We start from the raw sequence: 23581 nt of genomic DNA on the forward strand, positions 1-23581 counted from the left end.
GGAGGAGGAGGAGGAAGAAGAAGAATACGTAATAATAACAATAATACATAATAATAATAATAATTCAAGGTAGTAGGTTGGTAGACAGCAACCGCCCAGGGAGGTACTACCGTCCTGCCAAGTGAGTGTAAAACGAAAGCCTGTAATTGTTTTACATGATGGTAGGATTGCTGGTGTCCTTTTTTCTGTCTCATGAACATGCAAGATTTCAGGTACGTCTTGCTACTTCTACTTACACTTAGGTCACACTACACATACATGTACAAGCACATATATACACACCCCTCTGGGTTTTCTTCTATTTTCTTTCTAGTTCTTATTCTTGTTTATTTCCTCTTATCTCCATGGGGAAGTGGAACAGAATTCTTCCTCCGTAAGCCATGCGTGTTGTAAGAGGCAACTAAAATGCCGGGAGCAAGGGGCTAGTAACCTCTTCTCCTGTATATATTACTAAATGTAAAAGGAGAAACTTTCGTTTTTCCTTTTGGGCCACCCCGCCTCGGTGGGATACGGCCGGTGTGTTGAAAGAAGAAAGAATAATAATAATACGTAATAATAATAATATGTAATAATAAATGTTCACCCATGACAGTAACAAGATAAGGGGAGATAACATCTGATAAGTGCTGACGTTTGATGAGGGTAAATGAGGGTGTAGCCCATACCAAAAGATTAGATGAACATCGCTCTCCCTTTGTTTTTGCTGGTATACTAACATTTCTGTCTATTTGTCTGTCTGTCAAGCTCCCTGTCTATCTGTCTATTCGTATAGCTCTCTGTCTCAGAGAGCCACAAGACTGCGTCATCACTTTTACTCACATCTTCAAGCAGAGTACAGCACTTTGTCTGGATTTCTTGGGTTATCCTAGGTAATTTATACTATGTATACTTGCATAAATGTGTACCTGTGAGACAGAGATAGACAGATAGAAAAAGAGACAGATTAAAAGATATAGAATGAGGGAGAAAGATAATTAGATAGAATGGAGGGGAAACAGCATCCGACCCCATTGTTTTGACAGGCGGGAGGGGGAGTGAGTAATGAGACAATATGTCAATTTGACAGCTGCCGACTCCTGGTAATTTACACTATGGAGGAGGAGGAGAAGGAGAAGGAGGAAGAGGAAGAGTAGGAGGAAGAGTAGGGGAAAGAGGAAGAAGAGGAGGAGGAGGAAGAGTAGGAGGAAGAGGAAGAAGAGGAGGAAGAGGAATAGTAGGAGGAAGATTAGGGGGAAAAGGAGGAAGAGGAGGAGGAGGAAGAGTAGGAGGAAGAGGAAGAGTAGGAGGAAGAGGAAGAAGAGGAGGAAGAGGAGGAGGAAGAGGAAGAGGAATAGTAGGAGGAAGAGTAGGGGGAAGAGGAAGAAGAGGAGAAGGATGAGGAAGAGGAGGAGGAGGAGGAAGAGGAAGAAGATGTAATAATATTTTTCCCTTGAAACAAGAAAAAAAAAATCCACCCCATGACAGTGACAAGATAAGGGGAGATAACATCTGATAAGAGACGACTTTTGATGAGCGTAAACGAGGGTGGAACTGATAATAAAAGATTAGATGAACATCGCCCTCCCTTTGTTTCTGCTGGTACACTAACATTTCTGTCTGTCTATTTGTCTGTCAAGCTCCCTGTCTATCTGTCTAGCTCTCTGTCTCAGAGAGCCACAAGACTGGTCATCACTTTTACTCACATCTTCAAGTGGAGTACAGCACTTTGTCTGGATTTCTTGGGTTGTCCTAGGTAATTTATACTATGTATACTTGTATTTATGTGTACCTGTGAGACAGAGATAGACAGACAGAAAGAGAGAGACAGATTGAAAGATATAGAATGAGGGAGAAAGATAAAACACCATTGTGTATGACACCATGTTTCAAAGAGTTCCACAAGCTGCAGAACTAATAGGAATATGTTCAGTGACTGTATATTGGTATATATATTATAGAACAATAGTAATAAACAATGTTTTGTATTGTTTGTTTTTGTAAACAAGTTTTGTAAACAATATATTGATAATTATGTTTGTGTGCTTATTGTGTTGTATACAACGAGTGTATATATGTACATTGCACCTTACTTTGGTCTCATAGGCCACATAAGTTATGTGAAAAAATAAAATAGTGAAAAAAACAACAAACCTTCAAATACAAGTAAATCAAAGTTTACCGGTGAGCGGCAGTCGCTGCTGTTGCCATACGGGGCTCATTTTCTGCAAAATTTACGCCTCCATATCTCCGTAAGTATTGATGGTAAAATTTTTTTGTTTATCCTATAATGTTTAGAAAAAAAAAACTCTATTTTTTCATAAGAAAAAATATTTTTTTTTTTTTTTTGAAATTTGGCCGACCCTGAGAACGAGTTTCGGAGAGGGCCTGTCGACCCTCAAAGGGTTAACAATTCCGCACCGAAAGCTGCATTGTTTCGTACTGTTCATTTGGGGGTGGAAACAGATGATACTGCTCTCTATAGTGAGGTAGCAGGATCACTTGTCCACTCGTCAGGTGAAAATAAGGGTATTGCCTCCGGCACTCTCAATGTCTAGACTAGGGCTCAGACCATAACCCTGGCTTCTCCTTCTCCTCTTCTCCCACCGTAAGTCCTTTTATTTCCCCAGATTTTATGTCCAAGGATGACTTTGTCAATTTACAGTGTGATTGCCCTTCACTTCGGGATTGTCATAATCAAGCTTTTAACAACAAAGTTATCCACGGGAGATACGTATCTCATAAGTTTGAATATATTAATGGTATCTTACATAAATCTATTTAAATCTCATTCTTCAGCGATAGATTATTCCCTCCTTGTTCCTAAACCATGTCAAGAGACTGTTCTTCAAATGGCTCATGATTTGCCAGTGACCGAACACTTGGCTCATTGTAAGACATGGCATAAACTCAAGCACACTTATTTTTGGCCAAGCATGTACTTACAGGTTACAAAGAAGTACAGTATAGTTCTTGCAATAGGTGTCAGGTGCTTACTGCACAAAATACACACACTCCTAGTTCCTGTATATTTATTAAATCTAAAACTTCCCTCCTGCAGAAATGAGATACTCCACCATAGAAAAGGAATGTTTGGCCCTTGTGTGGGGTATCTCCAAACTTAAATTTTATTTACTTGGAAAAGAATTTTAGAAATGGAACACAAACCTTTGATATACCTAGAAACTTTTAAGATGGACATTGGCACTCCAAGCTTTTAAGTTTCATATTGTATATATCAATGGTTCATCCAATTATTTCTCTGACTGGTTAAGTTGTGACAGTAGAAGATTTGTTGCCTTACGCGACTTCCACATTTTAGAACTTTTTCCTCGCCTATTCTTCTTACACTCCTTGACTATAAGTCTTGGTATGGGGGAGTGTGAGGGAAAAGTTCAACAGATAGGAGTAGCAAGCGAGTACAGTGGACCCTCGACCAACGATGGCATCGATTAACGATAAATCCGACTAGCGATACATTTTAACGCAAAAATTTTGCCTCGACTAGCGCTAAAAAACTCGACCAACACTATTCGTTCCGTCTGAGATGCGTCCACTTCTGGCCAGAGTTTACAAGCCAGCCAGCCACCGCGGTCGCTTCCAAGCATACAATCGGAACATTTCATATTATGACAGCCTTTTTAGTGATTGCACCTGCAAAATAAGTCACCATGGGCCCCAAGAAAGCTTCTAGTGCCAACCCTACAGCAAAAAGGGTGAGAATTACTATGGATATAAAGAAAGAGATCATTGCTAAGTATGAAAGTGGAGTGGGTGTCTCCGAGCTGGCCAGGTTGTACACAAAACCCCAATCAACCATCGCTACTATTGTGGCCAAGAAAACAGCAATCAAGGAAGCTGTTCTTGCCAAAGGTGCAACTATGTTTTCGAAACTGAGATCACAAGTGATAGATGTTGAGAGACTGTTATTGGTGTGGATAAACGAAAAACAGACAGCAGGAGATAGCATCTCTCAAGCAATCATATGTGAAAAGGCTAGGAAGTTGCACGACGATTTAATTAGAAAAATGCCAGCAACTAGTGGTGATGTGAGTGAATTTAAGGCCAGCAAAGGTTGGTTTGAGAGATTTAAGAATCGTAGAGGCATACACAGCGTGATAAGGCATGGTGAGGCTGCCAGTTTGGACCAAAAAGCAGCTGAAAAATATGTGCAGGAATTCAAGGAGTACATAGACAGTGAAGAATTGAAACCTGAACAAGTGTTTAATTGTGACACTGACAATGTTGTGAAACTTTAGAAATGTCATAAAGGAACGGGGGGTACAGGCCTCTATGGACAGATATGTTGTGCGACAGAGGTCCAGTGACTCTCAAGCTGGTCCTAGTGGCATTAAAAGAAGAAGGGAAGTAACCCCAAAAAAGGACTTGCCACCTCAAGTCCTAATGGAAGGGGATTCCCCTTCTAAACACTAACACCATCAACACTCTCCCCTCCTCCCATCCCATCAATCATCACCAGATCTTCAATAAAGGTAAGTGTCGTGTAACTGTGCATGTCTTCTTCAGTTTGTGTGTATTAAAATTAATATTTCATGTGGTAAAATTTTTTTTTCAATACTTTTGGGTGTCTTGCACGGATTAATTTGATTTCCATTATTTCTTATGGGGAAAATTAACTCGACTAACGATAATTTCGATTAACGATGAGCTCTCAGGAACGGATTAATATCGCTGGTCGAGGGTCCACTGTATATGGTAACGATAGTTTGATTGCCGGCTGCTTGTTAAGGTAGGGTCAGTCAGTCTAGCTCCCGCTATCCTCTCACCCCCCCTTTCTCCCCACCCCGAAAGGTGACGTGTGGGGCTCCGGCCAAACAGTAATCACTCGACTCACAGCTCCCAGCACAACTGTAAGTAAAAGCCTGCTCCTATTCTAGTGGACTTATTGGTTGAAAGCTTCACTTTTGACCAATAATAAACTTAGTTCTTTCAGCCTTGATCTCCATGTTAGATGTTTTGATAATCACCACGTCTTTTAGGTATTGTACTTATCATGGAGAGTGATTTCTTAAGCAGTGGGTAACCTGTCTGTCTTTCCAGCTTGGAATGACCTGCCAACCAACAAGAAGTATTGAAGGAGAAGGACTTTTGCAAAAGTCCGAAGACATCACTTTTTGGATCTACCTACCTGATTAACTGTAGGCGACAGCAGACAACAACCCCTCATCTTTGTAGTGGTAAAGAACCTGCTTTCCTGTCATCTGGACTGACTATTCAAGGCTATAGACTCTGTGAAGAACTAGCCGTTGGGTTGTCACCAACACCTGTGACCCCCCCCCACATCATCAGTAACGGCTACAATTTCTACAAGACGGTGTCAACCTCCACCAGACACCCCAGCATAACTGTAGATATTAGCGTTGAATTCAAATGTCATTTTTTCATTTCATTTTTCATTTTTCTTTCAAATAGGATACACCTTCATGTTTCACTGTTTTATCTTTGCATTAATAAATAATAAAGTGTTTATCTTTGTGAATTATTATTTCTTTTTCTATTCATTAATTTTCCTGAGGAGCCAGCCAGCCTTGGTAATACTGTCTGAAGTTGTTACAGGGCTGAGTAAACCTTTACAATGTACACCAAAAATAAAAAAGACGGACGATAAATAAGGGAGTTCACTTCTCAGCCATTAGCCGCCTCTTTGTGGTATATTTTTGTATGATTTTTATGGTTGTATTCTCGTTTTTTGGTCTCATTTGATAGAATGGAAGAAATATTACAGAAATAGACATGATTTTGACTGCTTTCATGACAAAAAATACCTTGAAATTGAGCTCAAAGTAGCGGAAATGTTTGATTTTTGCCGATGTTCAATGAACTTTGTGCAAGTCAAGTTGGTTAATTTTATTAAGTGTATTCTAACCTAACCACTGTGTAATCCGGCACACTACAGGTCCCAATGGTGCCGGATTTGTGATGGAGGACCTGTATTTAATATACAGTGGAAGCTCTACTTGCGAGTTTAATCCGTTCCATGACCTTGCTCACAACTGGATTTGCTCGTTTGCAGAGTCGATTTTTCTAATTTAAATTAACTGAAATGCAATTAATCCGTTCCAGTGGAATTCTGTACTTCAATAATTTCACTAATATCAACTTTACGGCTTATTTATCTATCTCACTTTATCTAATATGACATAATAAGTAATATAAATAACATAGACACTGATATATACTCTAAAATGAATAAAATATGTAATTCATGTTGTGGTATGGGCGGTGTCGGCGGTGGACAACAATTTGTCTGGAGACCGGACAAAATCATCTATACAGGTTATTTATCTATCACAGTTCATCTATGACATAACAAACAATATAAATAACATAGAAACCTGATATATACTCTAGAATGAATAAAATATATCATTATGTAACAGGTGGAGGCAGCCACAACCACTCCCTCTTTGTTGTGGTAAACACTGCCATCTAGTGATGGCCTTTTGAAGCTGTCTATTATTATAATTATTATTATGTAGTACATTATTATTATATATGCATTATTATTATATGTATTATTATTATTATTGTATTATATTATTATACTATTATTATATGTATTATTATTATTATACAGTACATATTATTATTATTATTACTATTATAATTTGTAATTTTTATTCACACAAAAAATATAAGATTTACTGTTATGCCTTATTGCAATAATTGTATAAATAATGTCAACCCACTTATGACTGCATATTGGAATGGACAGTGACGTCATTTTTTACTCTTGCACATAGTCAAGCAAACGAGCATTTCTCCCTCGTTGAGCTCAATTTCAAGGTACTTTTCATCGTGAAAGCAATCAAAATCCTATCTATTTCTGTAACATATCTTCCATTCTATCAAATGAGACAAAAAAAACGAGACTAGAACCATAAAAACCATACGAAAATACCGCTAAGGGGTGGCTAATTGCTGAGAAGTGAACTCCATTATTTGTGCTCTGATTTCTTTCATTTTTTGGTGTACGTTAAGAAGCATCTTTCCATCACACATCGCCCAAGTTTCAATAAGATACTCCAACAAACAAATGAGATACAATTCCCTAGATCAAGAGCAAGAGCCCCTCACCAACGTCAAGGAGCCTTCCTTGAGGTCTGCTCGCTTATGGAAATTTTGCTCGCGTATGGAAGCAAAAAATCAACCCATCAACTGCTCTATTTGGAAAAACTCACACATGGATGCACTCTCAAGTAGAGGTTCCACTGTACAGTGGAATCTCTGTTTTCGTTTGCCCTGGTTTTCATCAAATTCAGTTTTTGATGACATTTTTCGTCAAAATTTTATCCCAATTTTTGTTCATCGCTTCTGTTTTTGTCAAGCTGACAGTGGTCTGCAGTACCGAATGTGTCCGCGCGCATCCACACAAAGCATTCCACACGTTCTGAGTTAGTCTGGCTTTGTTTCTCGTCAGTAGAGGGTGGTAGTGATTGTGGCAGAGGGTGGTAGTGATGGTGGTAGAGGGTGGTAGTGATGGTGGTAGAGGGTGGTAGTGATGGTGGTAGAGGGTGGTAGTGATGGTGGTAGAGGGTGGTAGTGATGGTGGTAGAGGGTGGTAGTGATGGTGGTAGAGGGTGGTAGTGATGGTGGTAGAGATAACCTCCCCTCCCTCTCCCCTCCTCGCCGTCTTCCATACACCAACAAAAGTCTTCAATAAAAGTAAAAGTGATATTAAATGTTCATTTATTCATTTCATTAGTCCTTTATATTTAATTCTCATTGTTTTCTGTATGTAAAACTGTAGTTATTCTCTATAAAATGTATTTTTTGTTAATACTTTTGGGTGTCTGGAACGGATTAACTGGATTTACATTTTTTCTCATGGGAAATACTGCTTCAGATTTCATCGAATTCGGTTTACGTCAGACTTTCTGGAATGAATTAATGATGAAAACCGAGGTTCCACTGTACTGGTAAAAAATCAAAATGGTGCTATGCTTGGGCGATTGCACATGAGTGAAAAAACACAGACCTGTTCCAATTGCATAAAAGCAAATTTTTGCTGCATGTAAATTCCTGGTAGAATAAGGCTGATGCATGTAAGTGAATTCATATATAGGGAATCCACAAAGCAAGAGAAAATCTGTAATAACTTTAAAATCTACCTCAATTACTCAAACCCACACTATTTGCAGATGACACTACATACGTCTTCTCTCACCCGAGCCCAGTCACGCTAGCCAATACTGTAAATACCGAATTACAGAAAATATCTACCTGGATGAGGACTAACAAACTTACACTAAACATTGACAAAACCTACTTCATTCAGTTTGGTAACAGAGCTACAGATGTCCCTCTTAACATAATGATAAACGGATCACCTATCACAAAGCTAACAGAGGGAAAATTCTTAGGAATCCACCTTGATAATAGACTCAAATTTCATACACATATACAACAAATTTCTAAGAAAATTTCCAAGACCGTAGGCATACTATCGAAGATACAGTACTATGTTCCACAGTCAGCCCTCCTGGCCCTATATCACTCTCTTATTTACCCCTATCTCACCTATGGAATTTGTGCATGGGGCTCAACAACAATAAACCATCTCAGACCACTAATTACCCAACAAAAGGCTGCAGTCAGAATGATAAACTCCCACTACAGGCAGCACACTCCACCAATATTCAAAACACTAAACTTACTCACCATACAAAACATCCATACTTATTACTGCACCTATTACATACATAGAACACTTAACTCTGATGTTAACCCTCCCCTCAAACATCTCCTTGCCAACCTCAACAGAACACATGACCATAACACAAGGCACAGATCACTCTTTGATGTTCCTCGTGTCCATCTCGCGCTATGCAAAAACTCAATGCACATAAAAGGCCCTAAAATCTGGAATTCATTACCTGTAAATATAAAAGAAACACTACCTGTTTATAAATTCAAGTCTCTTCTCAAAGATCACTTACTCACCCAAAACCAAATAAATACTGAATAACTGAACCTTATAAATTGTATATCTTAAATGTTTCTCACAATTATATCACATAAATGTTAAACCTAAGACCCAATCTAACTTTGTTATTTTTTAAATACACTACCTAACAGAATACTCCATTCGACTGAATGTACAGCAATGCATGCAACCATATGACCTGTCTTTGTAATACTCATTTGTGCTTTATTGTTATCTGTTTACAATAATGTTTTATCACTGATTACATCATTGCTTAGTTAATCTTAAGTTAATTTTAAGCCAGCCCGTAATGCTATGCATACAAGTGGCTTTGGCATGCTGCTCTTACCTGTATTTTTTTGTACCTCTGTATGTATGCTCAAATTACTAAATAAATAAATAAATAAATAAAACTGGAATGTTTACATTAATATTTAATAATGATCTAGTTTCTTAGACAGTTCTATTTTGTTACTTACCTGGCTTGACTTATAGACTGGTCAACATTGTCCATTTTTCCATGAACAGATGCAAGCATTCCCATTAGGCTGCGACGTTGACGGTTGAGCTTTTCACACTAAAAAAAAAAAAAAAAGCTGCAGATGGATATTTAACACACTCCTGATATAACTATAATCTTAAAAATACAAAATAGAGTAAAAAAGTAAAAAAAAAGAAAAACCCTCTCAATATTTTTGGTTACAGATATAATTATTCAGATCAAGCTTTCTCATTAAAATTTTAGATCACTGTTTCTTCACCCTTGTATCACCGTCTCCTATGTAAATCAATATTACTGAAGCCAATATCTCTTGTATAATCTGTGCATAAACTCAAGCTGCAAATTTGACATGAGAGGTCTGGTAGGCCTAGGCATAAGAAAATGGGTTGACACAATCAGGTGTATGAGATATACAAAGAGTCAGGATCTCCACAGTGAATCTTCATTTACCACTGTCCACCATACAGCTGACACAATACAGTATGCACTCACTTCCCAGTGAATTAAGCACCTTCTCTTCCTTAGTGACAGCTCCAGCTATGAGGATGTACAATAAATTCTGAAAAGGAATTCTACGGGTTTGAGGACAAAGTGACTAAAAATGATAGTAGAAATGCCAAATAGTGCTGAAAGCCTCATTGACCCACAACCATTTACCTCAATCCTCAGTGTGTCCATAACATGTCCAACCCCACAAGCAAATACAGCCTCTCCTCACTTAGCGATGTACTTGTTTACTGATGACTTAAGACTTACAGTGGGCTCTCTGACCAGTATGCATACCTAAATAATGCATATTAGAGCTGATTTTCTCTATTCTGTTTATTACAATATACAGTAAACTACTGTAAAAACATTTAAAAATATACCATAAATGTTATAAATAGTGCAAAGGTGACATTAAAACAATATCAAAGATGGCTGACACAAACCCACTACCATTATGTAGTATGCTCCTCAGTGATGAATTCGTTTACTGATGTGGTCTTAGGAATGGAACTTCATCGTTAAATGAGGAGAGGCTGTACTAGTATTCCACAGTGGTTTGGGTACAGATGTGAGTAGGATGACAGTGGTTTCTGATTTTCTAGTAATTGATGAGCAGTCAACTGATAGTGATGATAATTATTCACCTGTGAAGTGTCAATTTACATAGCAATGAATAAGGTCTGGTATTGTCCCTAAGGCTATCCCCAAGAGATGTGGTAGATCATGGGCCTCAACTCCATATATGGACTAATATACTAGCCCCCCTTAACCCTTTGATTGTTTTGGTTGTATATATCTTACGAGCCACCGTGTTTGATGTATATATACTCAAAAATTCTAGCAGCTTCAAATCAAGCAGGAGAAAGCTGTTAGGCCCACATGTGAGAGAATGGGTCTGTGGTCAGTGTGCACCATATAAAAAAATTCCTGCAGCACGCAGTGCATGATGAGAGAAAAAAAACTTCGATCGTGTTTTTGGATTAACTCTTTCAGGGTCCGTCCCGTAGATCTACGGCTTCACATTCAGGGTCCAAACTGTAAATCTATGCCAAAATTCTAGCGGCGTCAAATTTAGTGCGAAAATGCTGGTAGGCCTACATGTGAGAGAACGGGTCTGCGTGGTGCGTGTGTGCCATAAACACAAATTCTAGGTACCCGCATAGCATTGTGGGAACGCCGGCTCAGTTACCTTTGTTCACCATGCCTCGTCGCAAGGCAGCTCTCACTCCAAGGAAAATTGGGACTCTCCTCTTCCTATCTGATAGTTCTGACTCTGATGGAAGTGGAAATGAAGACTAATTCTTTGGCTTTGATCAGTTAGTGACCGAAAGGAATGACCAGGATATCGATAATAGTGCAGAAAACCCTGACGATCCTCAACCTTCTACCTCTGGTGTGGGCACTCCTCAGTCACGGTCAGTTGTACCTCATCGCAAGAGAAAACTATTATTTTCATGTGGCCAGGCCTCTGACTTCGGTAATGATGATGATAATGACATGGATTGTGATTTTATTGCTCTTGGCAATCATTCAAGTAGTGATAGTGAGGAAACGTATTCACCAGTGAAGCATCAGTATATATGCCGCCACATGCGCTCGGGTAGTGTTCCCTATGCAGTGCCCAGGGGACGGAGTACATCCTGGAGTACATCCCGGAGTACATCCCGTGGCCCTACACCAGGAATAGACAGTGAAAGTGAGGATGATGTGGCTACACTTGGCATGGATAGACCACAGGCATCAGTAGGTGATGGTAGTGGTGATGGTAGTGCCACGGCCATGCGTGACTCACCAGCCCAGGCTGGGACCCACACAGCTGACTCTTCAGTTCAAGGGCAAAGCGGAGCATCAGCCACCAGCCCACCACAACCACAACTACCCGCACAACCAGCCTATGATATCCGGTATCCACCAGCAAACCGTATCTGGGATTGGCAGCAAAATCCCAATTTTGTTCCCAAGCCCCACCACTTTGATGACTCTCAAAGTGGAATCCTACCTACTTGTCCCCTTGGAACCACGGCCAATGAACTGGAATTCTTTGAACTATTCTTTGACCAGCCCTTGATGGAAACTATTGTCAGGGAAAGTAACAAGTATTTTGAGTACACCATGGCAAATACGATCACATCACCACAGTCAAGACTACACCGGTGGAAAGAGAAGACTGTCGCAGAAATGTATTTGCTTTTTGCAACAATAATGCTTATGCCTCATGTCTATAAGCATAATATAAAAGCATACTGGTCCACAGATCGGCTAATTTCTACCCCGGTCTTCAGTGAAATCATCCCAGTGAACAGGTTTATCTTACTGTTACGTATGTTGCACTTCTCTGACAAAACCAGGCCTGACAGAAGTGACAGGTTATACAAGATTAGAAATGTTTTTATGTATCTGAAACAAAAGTTCAACATGTACTTTTATCCATTCAAGAATCTTGTAATTGACGAGTCTTTGATTTTGTTCAAAGGTAGACTGTCGTTCAAGCAGTATATACCGAGCAATAGGAAACGCTTTGGTATAAAACTGTTTGTACTCTGTGACTGTGACAGTGGCCTGGTATTGGATATTGTTGTACACGGGATGCATAACATTGAAAGATACCAGGATGTTATTGGGTATCTCAGGTGATGTAGTGAGAAGCATGCTGGCACCTTATCTTGGTAAGGGGCATACATTATATACCGATAACTGGTACACAAGCCCTTTACTCAGTGATTTCTTGCGAGTGAATAAGACAGATGTGTGTGTGGCACAGTGCGTTCTAATCGTAAATATATGCCCAGGTTCAACGCAGGTGCTTGTGGTGATGAGGTGCAGGTGTTTACTGTCAATGACATCATGGCATTACGGTGGCATGACAAACGAGATGTTACATTGTTGACAACCATTCACCGTAACGAAATGCAAGACAGTGGCAAAGTTGATAGAATGACTAATCAACATATTCAAAAACCAGAGACAGTGATTGATTATACACAAAACATGTGCTTGGTTGACAAATGTGACATGCAGATTGGCTTTGTTGATTGTGTTCGTAAGAGTTACAAGTGGTACATGAAACTTTTCTTCCATCTCATGGACATTTCGATGCTCAATGCATATAATATGTACCAAATGAAGACTGGCAACAGACCACCGTATGGTGAATTTTGTTTGTCTGTTGTCAGACAACTCATAATGAAATACCAGGTAACAACACCTGCTATACAACAAGGTCCTCAAACTCTTCAGAATATACCCAAGCATTTGAGGAGGGAAGGTGATCATTTCATAATACAACTTCCTGCAACTAAGAAGATATTTGCTCAAAAGAGATGCATTGTCTGTGCACAGACAAAACGACTTCAACAAAGATGCAAAGACACTCGGTTTATGCGCAAGGAATGTAAGGTACCTCTGTGCATGGTGCCTTGTTTCAAGGAGTTCCACAAGCTCCAGCAGCTCTAAAAACATGTCCAGTGATTGTAAATATGTAAATATATGACAGAACATTAGTATTGTACAAGATTTGTGCATGTTTATTGTAATAAACAAAAGTGGTAAACAATAATGATAATAACTTTAGTGCAGTTATTGTGTTCAATACAGTGAGTTTATATTATTTTTATTATTATTTTTATTATCACACTAGCCTATTCCCACCAAGGCAGGGTGGCCCAAAAATGAAAAACTTTCACCATCATTCACTCCATCACTGTCTTGCCAGAAGGGTGCTTTACACTACAGTTTTTAAACTGCAACATTAACACCCCTCCTTCAGAGTGCAGGCACTGTACTTCCCATCTCCAGGACTCAAGTCCGGCCTGCCGGTTTCCCTGAACCCCTTCATAAATGTTACTTTGCTCACACTCCAACAGCATGTCAAGTATTAAAAACCATTTGTCTCCATTCACTCCTATCAAACACGCGCACGCATGCCTGCTGGAAGTCCCAACCCCTTGCACACAAAACCTCCTTTACCCCCTCCCTCCAACCTTTCCTAGGCCGACCCCTACCCCGCCTTCCTTCCACTACAGACTGATACACTCTTGAAGTCACTATGTTTCGCTCCATTCTCTCTACATGTCTGAACCACCTCAACAACCCTTCCTCAGCCCTCTGGACAACAGTTTTGGTAATCCCGCACCTTCTCCTAACTTCCAAACTACGAATTCTCTGCATTATATTCACACCACACATTGCCCTCAGACATGACATCTCCACTGCCTCCAGCCTTCTCCTCGCTGCAGCATTCATCACCCATGCTTCACACCCATATAAGAGCGTTGGTAAAACTATACTCTCATACATTCCCCTCTTTGCCTCCAATGACAAAGTTCTTTGTCTCCACAGACTCCTAAGTGCACCACTCACCCTTTTCCCCTCATCAATTCTATGATTCACCTCATCTTTCATAGACCCATCCGCTGACACGTCCACTCCCAAATATCTGAATACATTCACCTCCTCCATACTCTCTCCCTCCAATCTGATATCCAATCTTTCATCACCTAATCTTTTTGTTATCCTCATTACCTTACTCTTTCCTGTATTCACTTTTAATTTTCTTCTTTTGCACACCCTACCAAATTCATCCACCAACCTCTGCAACTTCTCTTCAGAATCTCCCAAGAGCACAGTGCCATCAGCAAAGAGCAACTGTGACAACTCCCACTTTGTGTGTGATTCTTTATCTTTTAACTCCACGCCTCTTGCCAAGACCCTTGCATTTACTTCTCTTACAACCCCATCTATAAATATATTAAACAACCACGGTGACATCACACATCCTTGTCTAAGGCCTACTTTTACTGGGAAATAATTTCCCTCTTTCATACATAATTTAACTTGAGCCTCACTATCCTTGTAAAAACTCTTCACTGCTTTCAGTAACCTACCTCCTACACCATACACCTGCAACATCTGCCACATTGCTCCCCTATCCACCCTGTCATATGCCTTTTCCAAATCCATAAATGCCACAAAGACCTCTTTAGCTTTATCTAAATACTGTTCACTTATAAGTTTCACTGTAAACACCTGGTCCACACATCCCCTACCTTTCCTAAAGCCTCCTTGTTCATCTGCTATCCTATTCTCCGTCTTACTCTTAATTCTTTCAATAATAACTCTACCATACACTTTACCAGGTATACTCAACAGACTTATCCCCCTATAATTTTTGCACTCTCTTTTGTCCCCCTTTGCCTTTATACAAAGGAACTATTCATGCTCTCTGCCAATCCCTAGGTACCTTACCCTCTTCCATACATTTATTAAATAATTGCACCAACCACTCCAAAACTATATCCCCACCTGCTTTTAACATTTCTATCTTTATCCCATCAATCCCGGCTGCCTTACCCACTTTCATTTTACCTACTGCCTCACGAACTTCCCCCACACTCACAACTGGCTCTTCCTCATTCCTACAAGATGTTATTCCTCCTTGCCCTATACACGAAATCACAGCTTCCCTATCTTCATCAACATTTAACAATTCCTCAAAATATTCCCTCCATCTTCCCAATACCTCTAACTCTCCATTTAATAACTCTCCTCTTCTATTTTTAACTGACAAATCCATTTGATCTCTAGGCTTCCTTAACTTGTTAATCTCGCTCCAAAACTTTTTCTTATTTTCAACAAAATTTGTTGATAACATCTCACCCACTCTCTCATTTGCTCTCTTTTTACATGCTAGATAACAGGGATATCTTGCTACTCCTACTTACACTTTGGTCACACTTCACAGACACGCACATGCATATATATATATATATATATATACATACATCTAGGTTTTTCTCCTTTTTCTAAATAGCTCTTGTTCTTCTTTATTTCTTCTATTGTCCATGGGGAATTGGAAAAGAATCTTTCCTCCGTAAACCATGCGTGTCGTATGAGGCGACTAAAATGCCGGGAGCAATGGGCTAGTAACCCCTTCTCCTGTAGACATTTACTAAAAAAGAGAAGAAAAACTTTATAAAACTGGGATGCTTGAATGTGCGTGGATGTAGTGCGGATGACAAGAAACAGATGATTGCTGATGTTATGAATGAAAAGAAGTTGGATGTCCTGGCCCTAAGCGAAACAAAGCTGAAGGGGGTAGGGGAGTTTCGGTGGGGGGAAATAAATGGAATTAAATCTGGAGTATCTGAGAGAGTTAGAGCAAAGGAAGGGGTAGCAGTAATGTTGAAGGATCAGTTATGGAAGGAGAAAAGAGAATATGAATGTGTAAATTCAAGAATAATGTGGATTAAAGTAAAGGTTGGATGCGAAAAGTGGGTCATAATAAGCGTGTATGCACCTGGAGAAGAGAGGAATGTAGAGGAGAGAGAGAGAGATTTTGGGAGATGTTAAGTTAATGTATAGGAGCCTTTGAACCAAGTGAGAGAGTAATTGTGGAAGGGGACCTGAATGCTAAAGTAGGAGAAATTTTTAGAGAGGGTGTGGTAGGTAAGTGTGGGGTGCCAGGTGTAAATGAAAATGGGAGCCCTTTGATTGAACTTTGTATAGAAAGGGGTTTAGTTATAGGTAATACTTATTTTAAGAAAAAGAGGATAAATAAGTATACAAGATATGATGTAGGGCGAAATGACAGTAGTTTGTTGGATTATGTATTGGTAGATAAAAGACTGTTGAGTAGACTTCAGGATGTACATGTTTATAGAGGGGCCACAGATATATCAGATCACTTTCTAGTTGTAGCTACACAGAGTAAAAGGTAGATGGGATACAAGGAGAATAGGAGCATCAGGGAAGAGAGAGGTGAAGGTTTATAAACTAAAAGAGGAGGCAGTTAGGGTAAGATATAAACAGCTATTGGAGGATAGATGGGCTAATGAGAGCATAGGCAATGGGGTCGAAGAGGTATGGGGTAGGTTTAAAAATGTAGTGTTAGTGTTTCCAGCAGAAGTTTGTGGTTACAGGAAAGTGGGTGAGGGAGGGACGAGGAGCGATTGGTGGAATGATGATGTAAAGAGAGTAGTAAGGGAGAAAAAGTTAGCATATGAGAAGTTTTTACAAAGTAGAAGTGATGCAAGGAGGGAAGAGTATATGGAGAAAAAGAGAGAGGTTAAGAGAATGGTGAAGTGAGTTTATATATATACATTATATACAGTATTGGTCTCTCAGGCCCCAGATGTTAGTAGGAAAAGAAAAAAATTAGAAAAGAAAAGAAAAAAACTACAAAAAACATAAAATAAAGTAATGCACGTATGTGGAAATCGTCGATGTTGCCGCCACGCAGTCATTTTGGGTCAACTTCTCGGCACTGTATCTCGTAAGTACTGATCAGAAAATATTTTTTTTTGTTTTATTACCTTCACAAAAATATACTCTAATTCTTTAAGAATTTTTTTTTTTTTTTTTTTTTAAATATCTTGGACACTGGGGCACCACTTCAGATTTTGGCCTTGGACCCCAAAAGGGTTAAAACGCCGACTTTGTGGTGTATTTTTGTATAGTATTTATGGTTATATTCTTGTTTTCTTGGTCTCATTTGATAGAATGAAAAACATATTATAGAAATAGATGTGATTTTGATTGGTTTTACTATGAAAAGAGCCTTGAAATGGAGCTCAAACGAGGGGAAATGTTTGATTTTTGGAGATGTTCAAAAGTAAACAAATGATGTCAGTGTCCAATAAATGTCCAACTAGCCATTCTAATATGCAGTCATGAATGGATTGACATTATTTATTCAATTATTACAATATTGCAGTAGTCTGGCTAACAGTAAATCTTCTATTTTTTGTTTGAATAAAAATTCAAAATAGAAAGCAAGAGTAATATCAGAGGGGCCTGGAGACATGACTGATGAACAAAGAAAGTGTCTGCATTGTTCATTCTGGACCCTATTTTGAAATTGGCATATTTTTTAATTGTGTGAGATTGGCCAAATTGCAAATTTCTGACCACATTATTGGGTAGTTGAAATAAGTAAATGGGCAGGTTCTTGTACTCAATCGATAGAACAAATGGAGTTCTACAGAAATAGCTATGAGTTTGATCAACTGGAACAATGGAATTAGCCGAAAATAGGGCTCAAAGTGGGCAAAATCGCCGATTCGTAAATATCGCAGAGGTCGCTAACTTCGCGAGAGCGTAATTTCATAAGTTTTCCATTAAATTTCATTCTTTTGGTGTCATTACCATCGGGAAAAGATTCTCTATCATTTCATAAGAATTTTTTTTTTTTTCCAAAAATTTTTCGACACCAGGAGACACCTCAGGATTTGGGGTTGCGACAGTCAAAGGGTTCAATCAGGGATAATCACAGACAGCGCTACTGACTACTACCCCACCTTCTTCTTAAACACTAGTAAACAACCACTGGAATGCAACAAAGTCTCTTTTAGACTCCATGACGAGGCTTCAATAAGCAACTTCACAACATAGCTAGGTACGACTGACTGGCCTACAGAATTCTCTGAGGATAATGGTATCGATGATTGGATAGGCATATTTCTAATACAGTGGACCCCCAGTTTACGATATTTCATTCCAGAAGTATGTTCAGGTGCCAGTACTGAACGAATTTGTTCCCATAAGGAATATTGTGAATTAGATTAGTCCATTTCAGACCCCCAAACATACACGTACAAACACACTTACATAAATACACTTACATAATTGGTCGCATTGGGAGGTGATTGTAAAGCGGGGGTCCACTGTACTAAGATCCATTGATAAGAAACATCACTATAAAAAAATATAGACAGGGCTTAATAAACAGTTATTGTCAAACAATACACATCAGTTCTCACCAACCTAATAAGAAAGGCTAAGCAACTGTACTACTCCATTAGATTCACCAAAACAAGAGGAGATATAAAAAAGACATGGAAGACACACTCATATTCTAGGCACCTACAGACTAAAAAAAATTTGGGATATTGTCCTAACTAAACCGAATGAAGCCCAACAACAGCCTATTGATACAGCTAAAAAGATAAATGACTTTTTCAACCAGAGGATCAAATCTCGCCAGTAAAATCCTAGGTACCAATGCCCGAGCAAGTGATTACTTAGATGTGAATTTCCCAACCTCCTCCTATCTTGCACCAACTGAGCCCACAGAAGTCACTGCAATTATTAAATCACTTAAAAATAAATCGGGAAATCTGGCTCAAGTTCCTCCATTATTGTACAAACGAGCAGTTTATGTTATCTAACCTGCTATTTCATTACTCTTTAACAAATCACTAGAAACCAGCACTTTCCCAGAACTACTCAAGATAGCCAGGGTCACACCAATACACAAAAGTGGTGACCCCACAGATGTAAACGACTACAGGCCAATTTTAAACTTACCATTGCTATCCAAAATCTTCGAGAAACTTATACACAAGAGATTATATTCCTTTATAACAGCCAATCTGGCTTCAGAAAAAACAAAAACACAAAGGATGCAATTGTAAAAATGCTAGATCTGCTTTACACTGCACTTGAAAAAATGAATTTCTAGTAGGACTCTTTATCGACCTACAGAAAGCATTTGATACAGTAGACCACAGCATCCTACTCCACAAACTTGAGCATTATGGCATAAAAGGCCATGCACTTACATATTTCAAATCCTACCTAACAAACAGGCAGCATTACATCTCTATTAAGGATGCAACCTCATCAATAAGACCACTGGATACTGGAGTACCACAGGGAAGTGTCCTTGGTCCCCTGCTCTTCCTCTTATACATCAATGATCTACCTACTATTTCACAACACCTTAAGCCTATTCTCTTTGCTGACGATATGGCATATGTCATCTCCCACCCTAATCTTGCCTCACTTAACACTATTGTTAATGATGAACTAAAAAATATTGACCTGGATGACTGCTAATAAACTTATCAGATCAAATCAAATTTTATTTCTTTGCAAGTAGTACATTGAGATTATGTATTTACAATAATGAGTTGCAGTGCAAAGAGAGCCTCTATCATGCCTAGGCATTATGGGCAGACTTAATTTAATGGCTTACTGACTACTTAATACTAAAGAAATTTATCATAGTTTAAGTTGTACAATAGTTCTATTAATTATAAATGAATCTAGTTTACATGCTTAATTTATACACTTAATCTGACAAAACCTTCTACATTCTGTTTGGGAACAGACCAGGTGTTGCCCAGCTGAATGTAAAGATTGACAACACTCCTATTGCTAGACATAATGAGGGCAAATTCCTGGGCCTGCACTTTGACAGCAACCTGAAATTAAACACCCATATCCAACAAATAATGAAAAGAGTATCCAAAACAGTTGGGATCCTCTCCAAGATACGTTACTACATACCACAATCATCCCTGCTCACATTATACTATTCACTCATCTATCCCTACCTCACCTATGCAGCAACTCGCCTAAAGCTGATAATGACTCAACAGAAAGCCGCAGTAAGAATTATTACGCAATCCAATGCAAGACAGCACGTGTCCCCACTCTTCAAAGACCTAAACCTATTCACCGTCGACAATCCAAATGAATTTTTTATGAATGAAACCCAAAATTTGGTCATCTCAAAAATCTCAGAAATTATCATAACTCCACAGGACTTTGAAAAGGCAATAAATGATATGCCCATGCACTCTGCCCCAGGCCCAGACTCATGGAACTCTGTGTTCATCAAGAATTGCAAGAAGCCCCTATCACGTGCCTTCAGCATTTTATGGAGAGGGAGCATGGACACAGGGTCATCCCACACACACTAAAAACAACAGATATAGCCCCACTCCACAAAGGTGGCAGTAAAGCAATTGCAAAGAACTACAGACCAATAGCACTAACATCCCATATCATAAAAATCTTTGAGAGGGTTCTAAGAAGCAAGATTGCCAACCACCTAGATATCCATCATTTACACAACCCAGGGCAACACGGGTTTAGAGCAGGTCATTCCTGCCTGTCCCAGCTACTGGACCACTATGACAAGGTCCTGGATGCTGTAGAGAATAAACAAAATATAGATGTAGTATACACAGACTTTGCAAAAGCTTTTGACAAGTGTGACCATGGTGTAATACCACACAAAATGCGTGATAAAGGAATAACAGGAAAAGTTGGTAAAGTAGACCGTCATTTAGCATGAGTTTATTTGGCACAACTTGAGTAAAGCACAACTGAAGAATTGCAACACATTTTTATGTAACACGTTGTATATCAATTTAACCCTTTGACTGTTTTGGTTGTATATATACGTCTTACGAGCCAGTGTTTCGGGCGTATATATACTCAATACGTAATTCTAGCGGCTTCAAATCAAGCACGAGAAAGCTGGTAGGCCCACATGTGAGAATGGGTCTGTGTGGTCAGTGTGCACAACATAAAAAAAATCCTGCGGCACGCAGTGCATAATGAGAAAAAAACTGACCATTTTTTTTAATTAAAACGCCGACTTTGAGGTGTATTTTTGTATAGTATTTATCTTTGTATTCTCGTTTTCATGGTCTCATGTGATAAAATGGAAAACATATTACAGAAATAGAGATGATTTTGATTAGTTTCACGATGAAAACCATCTTGAAATTGAGCTCCTCTATTATGAAATTGAGAGCCTCTATTATGCATAGGCATAGAGGCTCTCTTTGCATTGCAACCCACTATTGTAAATATAAAATCTCAATGTACTGTTTGCAAAGACATAAAATAAATAAATAAATAAATAAATAAATAAATAAATAAATAAATAAAATAAATAAAACTTGTTGCTTGAGTGGACTGAACAAAAGACAAAGAAAGGTGCACCACTTAATTTCCTCTTAATTAGGGAAAAGGCCTTACAGTTGTTTAAAGCAGTGTGTGATAAGGAAGGAAGGCCTGAAAAAGAGTGCATGTTTAGCACAGGCTGGTTCCACACCTTTAACCCTTTCAGGGTTTCCGACATACTAGTACGGCTTACGCACCAGGGTTATTGACGTACCCGAATGCCTAAATTCTAGCGCTTTCAAATCTAGTGAGAGAAAGCTGGTAGCCCTACATATGAAAGAATGGGTCTATGTAGTCAGTGTGCACAGTATAAAAAAAATCCTGCAGCACACGGTGCATAATGAGAAAAAAAAAAACTCCGACCGTGTTTTTGGTTTAAAACAGAGACTTTGCAGTGTATGTTCATATGGTATTTATGGTTGTATTTTAGTTTTCCTGGTCTCATTTTATAGAATGGAAGACATATTACAGAAATTGTGATGATTCTGATTGGCTTCATAATGAAAAGTACCTTGAAATTGAGCTCAAAGTAGCAGAAATGTTTGATTTTTACCAAATTTCAAAAGTAAACAAATCATGCCAAGCGCCCAATACACATCAACTGGTGAGTAACATTCTTTCACAAGTGTACTGATATTATTTATACCATTTCTACACTAATGCAGTAGTCTGCATAACAGTAAATCTTCTACTTTTTGTGAGAATAAAAATTCAAAGAGGAAAGCAAGAGAGATGTAAGAGGGGCCTGGGGATGTGACTAATGAACAGAGAACTTGTTATTTTAGTGCCAGGAATGTCTGTCTTGCTTATTCTGAACCCTATTTGGAAATTGGCATCTCCTGAAATTTGTGTGAAAATGGCAAAATTGCAAATTTCTGACCACTTTATTGGATACTTGAAATTGGTAAATGGGTGGTTTCTTGTACTCATTCAACAGAAAAAATGGAGTTCTAGCAATATAGATATAATTTTTGTAGACTAGTACACTGAAATTGGCCGAAAATAGGGCTCAAAGTAGCCAAAATCGCTGATGCATAAACATCGTCAAGACAGCTAACTTCGCGAGAGCATAATTCTGTAAGTTTTCCATCGAATTTCATACCTTTGGTGTCATTATGATCGGGAAAAGATTCTCTATCATTTCATAAGAAAAATAATTTTTTTTCCAAAAAATTTCGACCCTGAGGACGAGTTTAGGAGAGGGCCTCTCGACCCTGAAAGGGTTAAGTTGCATAATAAGTTATATAATATTAAGTTTTCTGGTAAATGTGCTTCAGCTGATCATAGGGCAGCAAGTAATTTTCCTGCTGAATTGTAGGAAATTATTTCTGAGGGTGGCTATGAGCCACATCAAGTGTATAATGCTGACGAGATAAGTGTTTTTAGGAAAAAAATGCCAACATGAACTTATATCAGTCAGCAAAAGAAGAGTGCACCAGGCTTCAAGAGTAAGCCCATGGTTATTTACCACTAAGAATCCTCGTGCTTTGAAAGGTGTAGATAAAAACACCTTACCATTAACCCTTTGACTGTTTCCGACGTATAAATACGTCTTACGAGCCAATGTTTCTGACGTATTTATATGCACAAATTCTAGCGGCTTTAAATCAAGCGGCAAAGGCCTGGTAGGCCTACACGAGAGAGAATGGGTCTCAGTGGTCGGTGTGCACCCTGTGAAAAAAATCTGGGACCCAGCGGTGCATTGTGGGAACGCCATGTTGTTAGTCCATTTTCACCATGCCTCTCGGTAAGAAGTTCCTCACTCCTCGGCGGATTGGAGGTCTTTTGTTCCCAAGTGATAGCTCTAACAGCGATGAAAATGTCAGTGACAGTGAATTCCAGGGTTTTGAAGTGAGTGTTACCGGAAAAAGTGCCCAGGATAACGTAATTAGTGATGAAAACCCAGATGACCCACAACCTTCCACCTCTGGTGCTGTGCCGGCTTGTTCATGTTCACGTTCGCCTGTACC

General features: G+C 39.0%; 1 protein-coding gene across 1 annotated transcript in view; it reads right to left on the reverse strand.

Moving 5' to 3' along the window:
* The window catches only part of LOC128690043 (stromal interaction molecule homolog), a 298076-nt gene that overhangs the window by 65427 nt on the left and 209068 nt on the right, over positions 1 to 23581 (reverse strand). Inside the window, exon 10 of the mRNA XM_070088695.1 lies at positions 9403 to 9500. Coding sequence (XP_069944796.1) covers positions 9403 to 9500 — 98 coding nt within the window. The remainder of the gene's footprint in view (positions 1 to 9402; positions 9501 to 23581) is intronic.

This window comes from Cherax quadricarinatus, chromosome 25 (assembly GCF_038502225.1).
Source record: "Cherax quadricarinatus isolate ZL_2023a chromosome 25, ASM3850222v1, whole genome shotgun sequence".
Classification (NCBI taxonomy): domain Eukaryota; kingdom Metazoa; phylum Arthropoda; class Malacostraca; order Decapoda; family Parastacidae; genus Cherax; species Cherax quadricarinatus.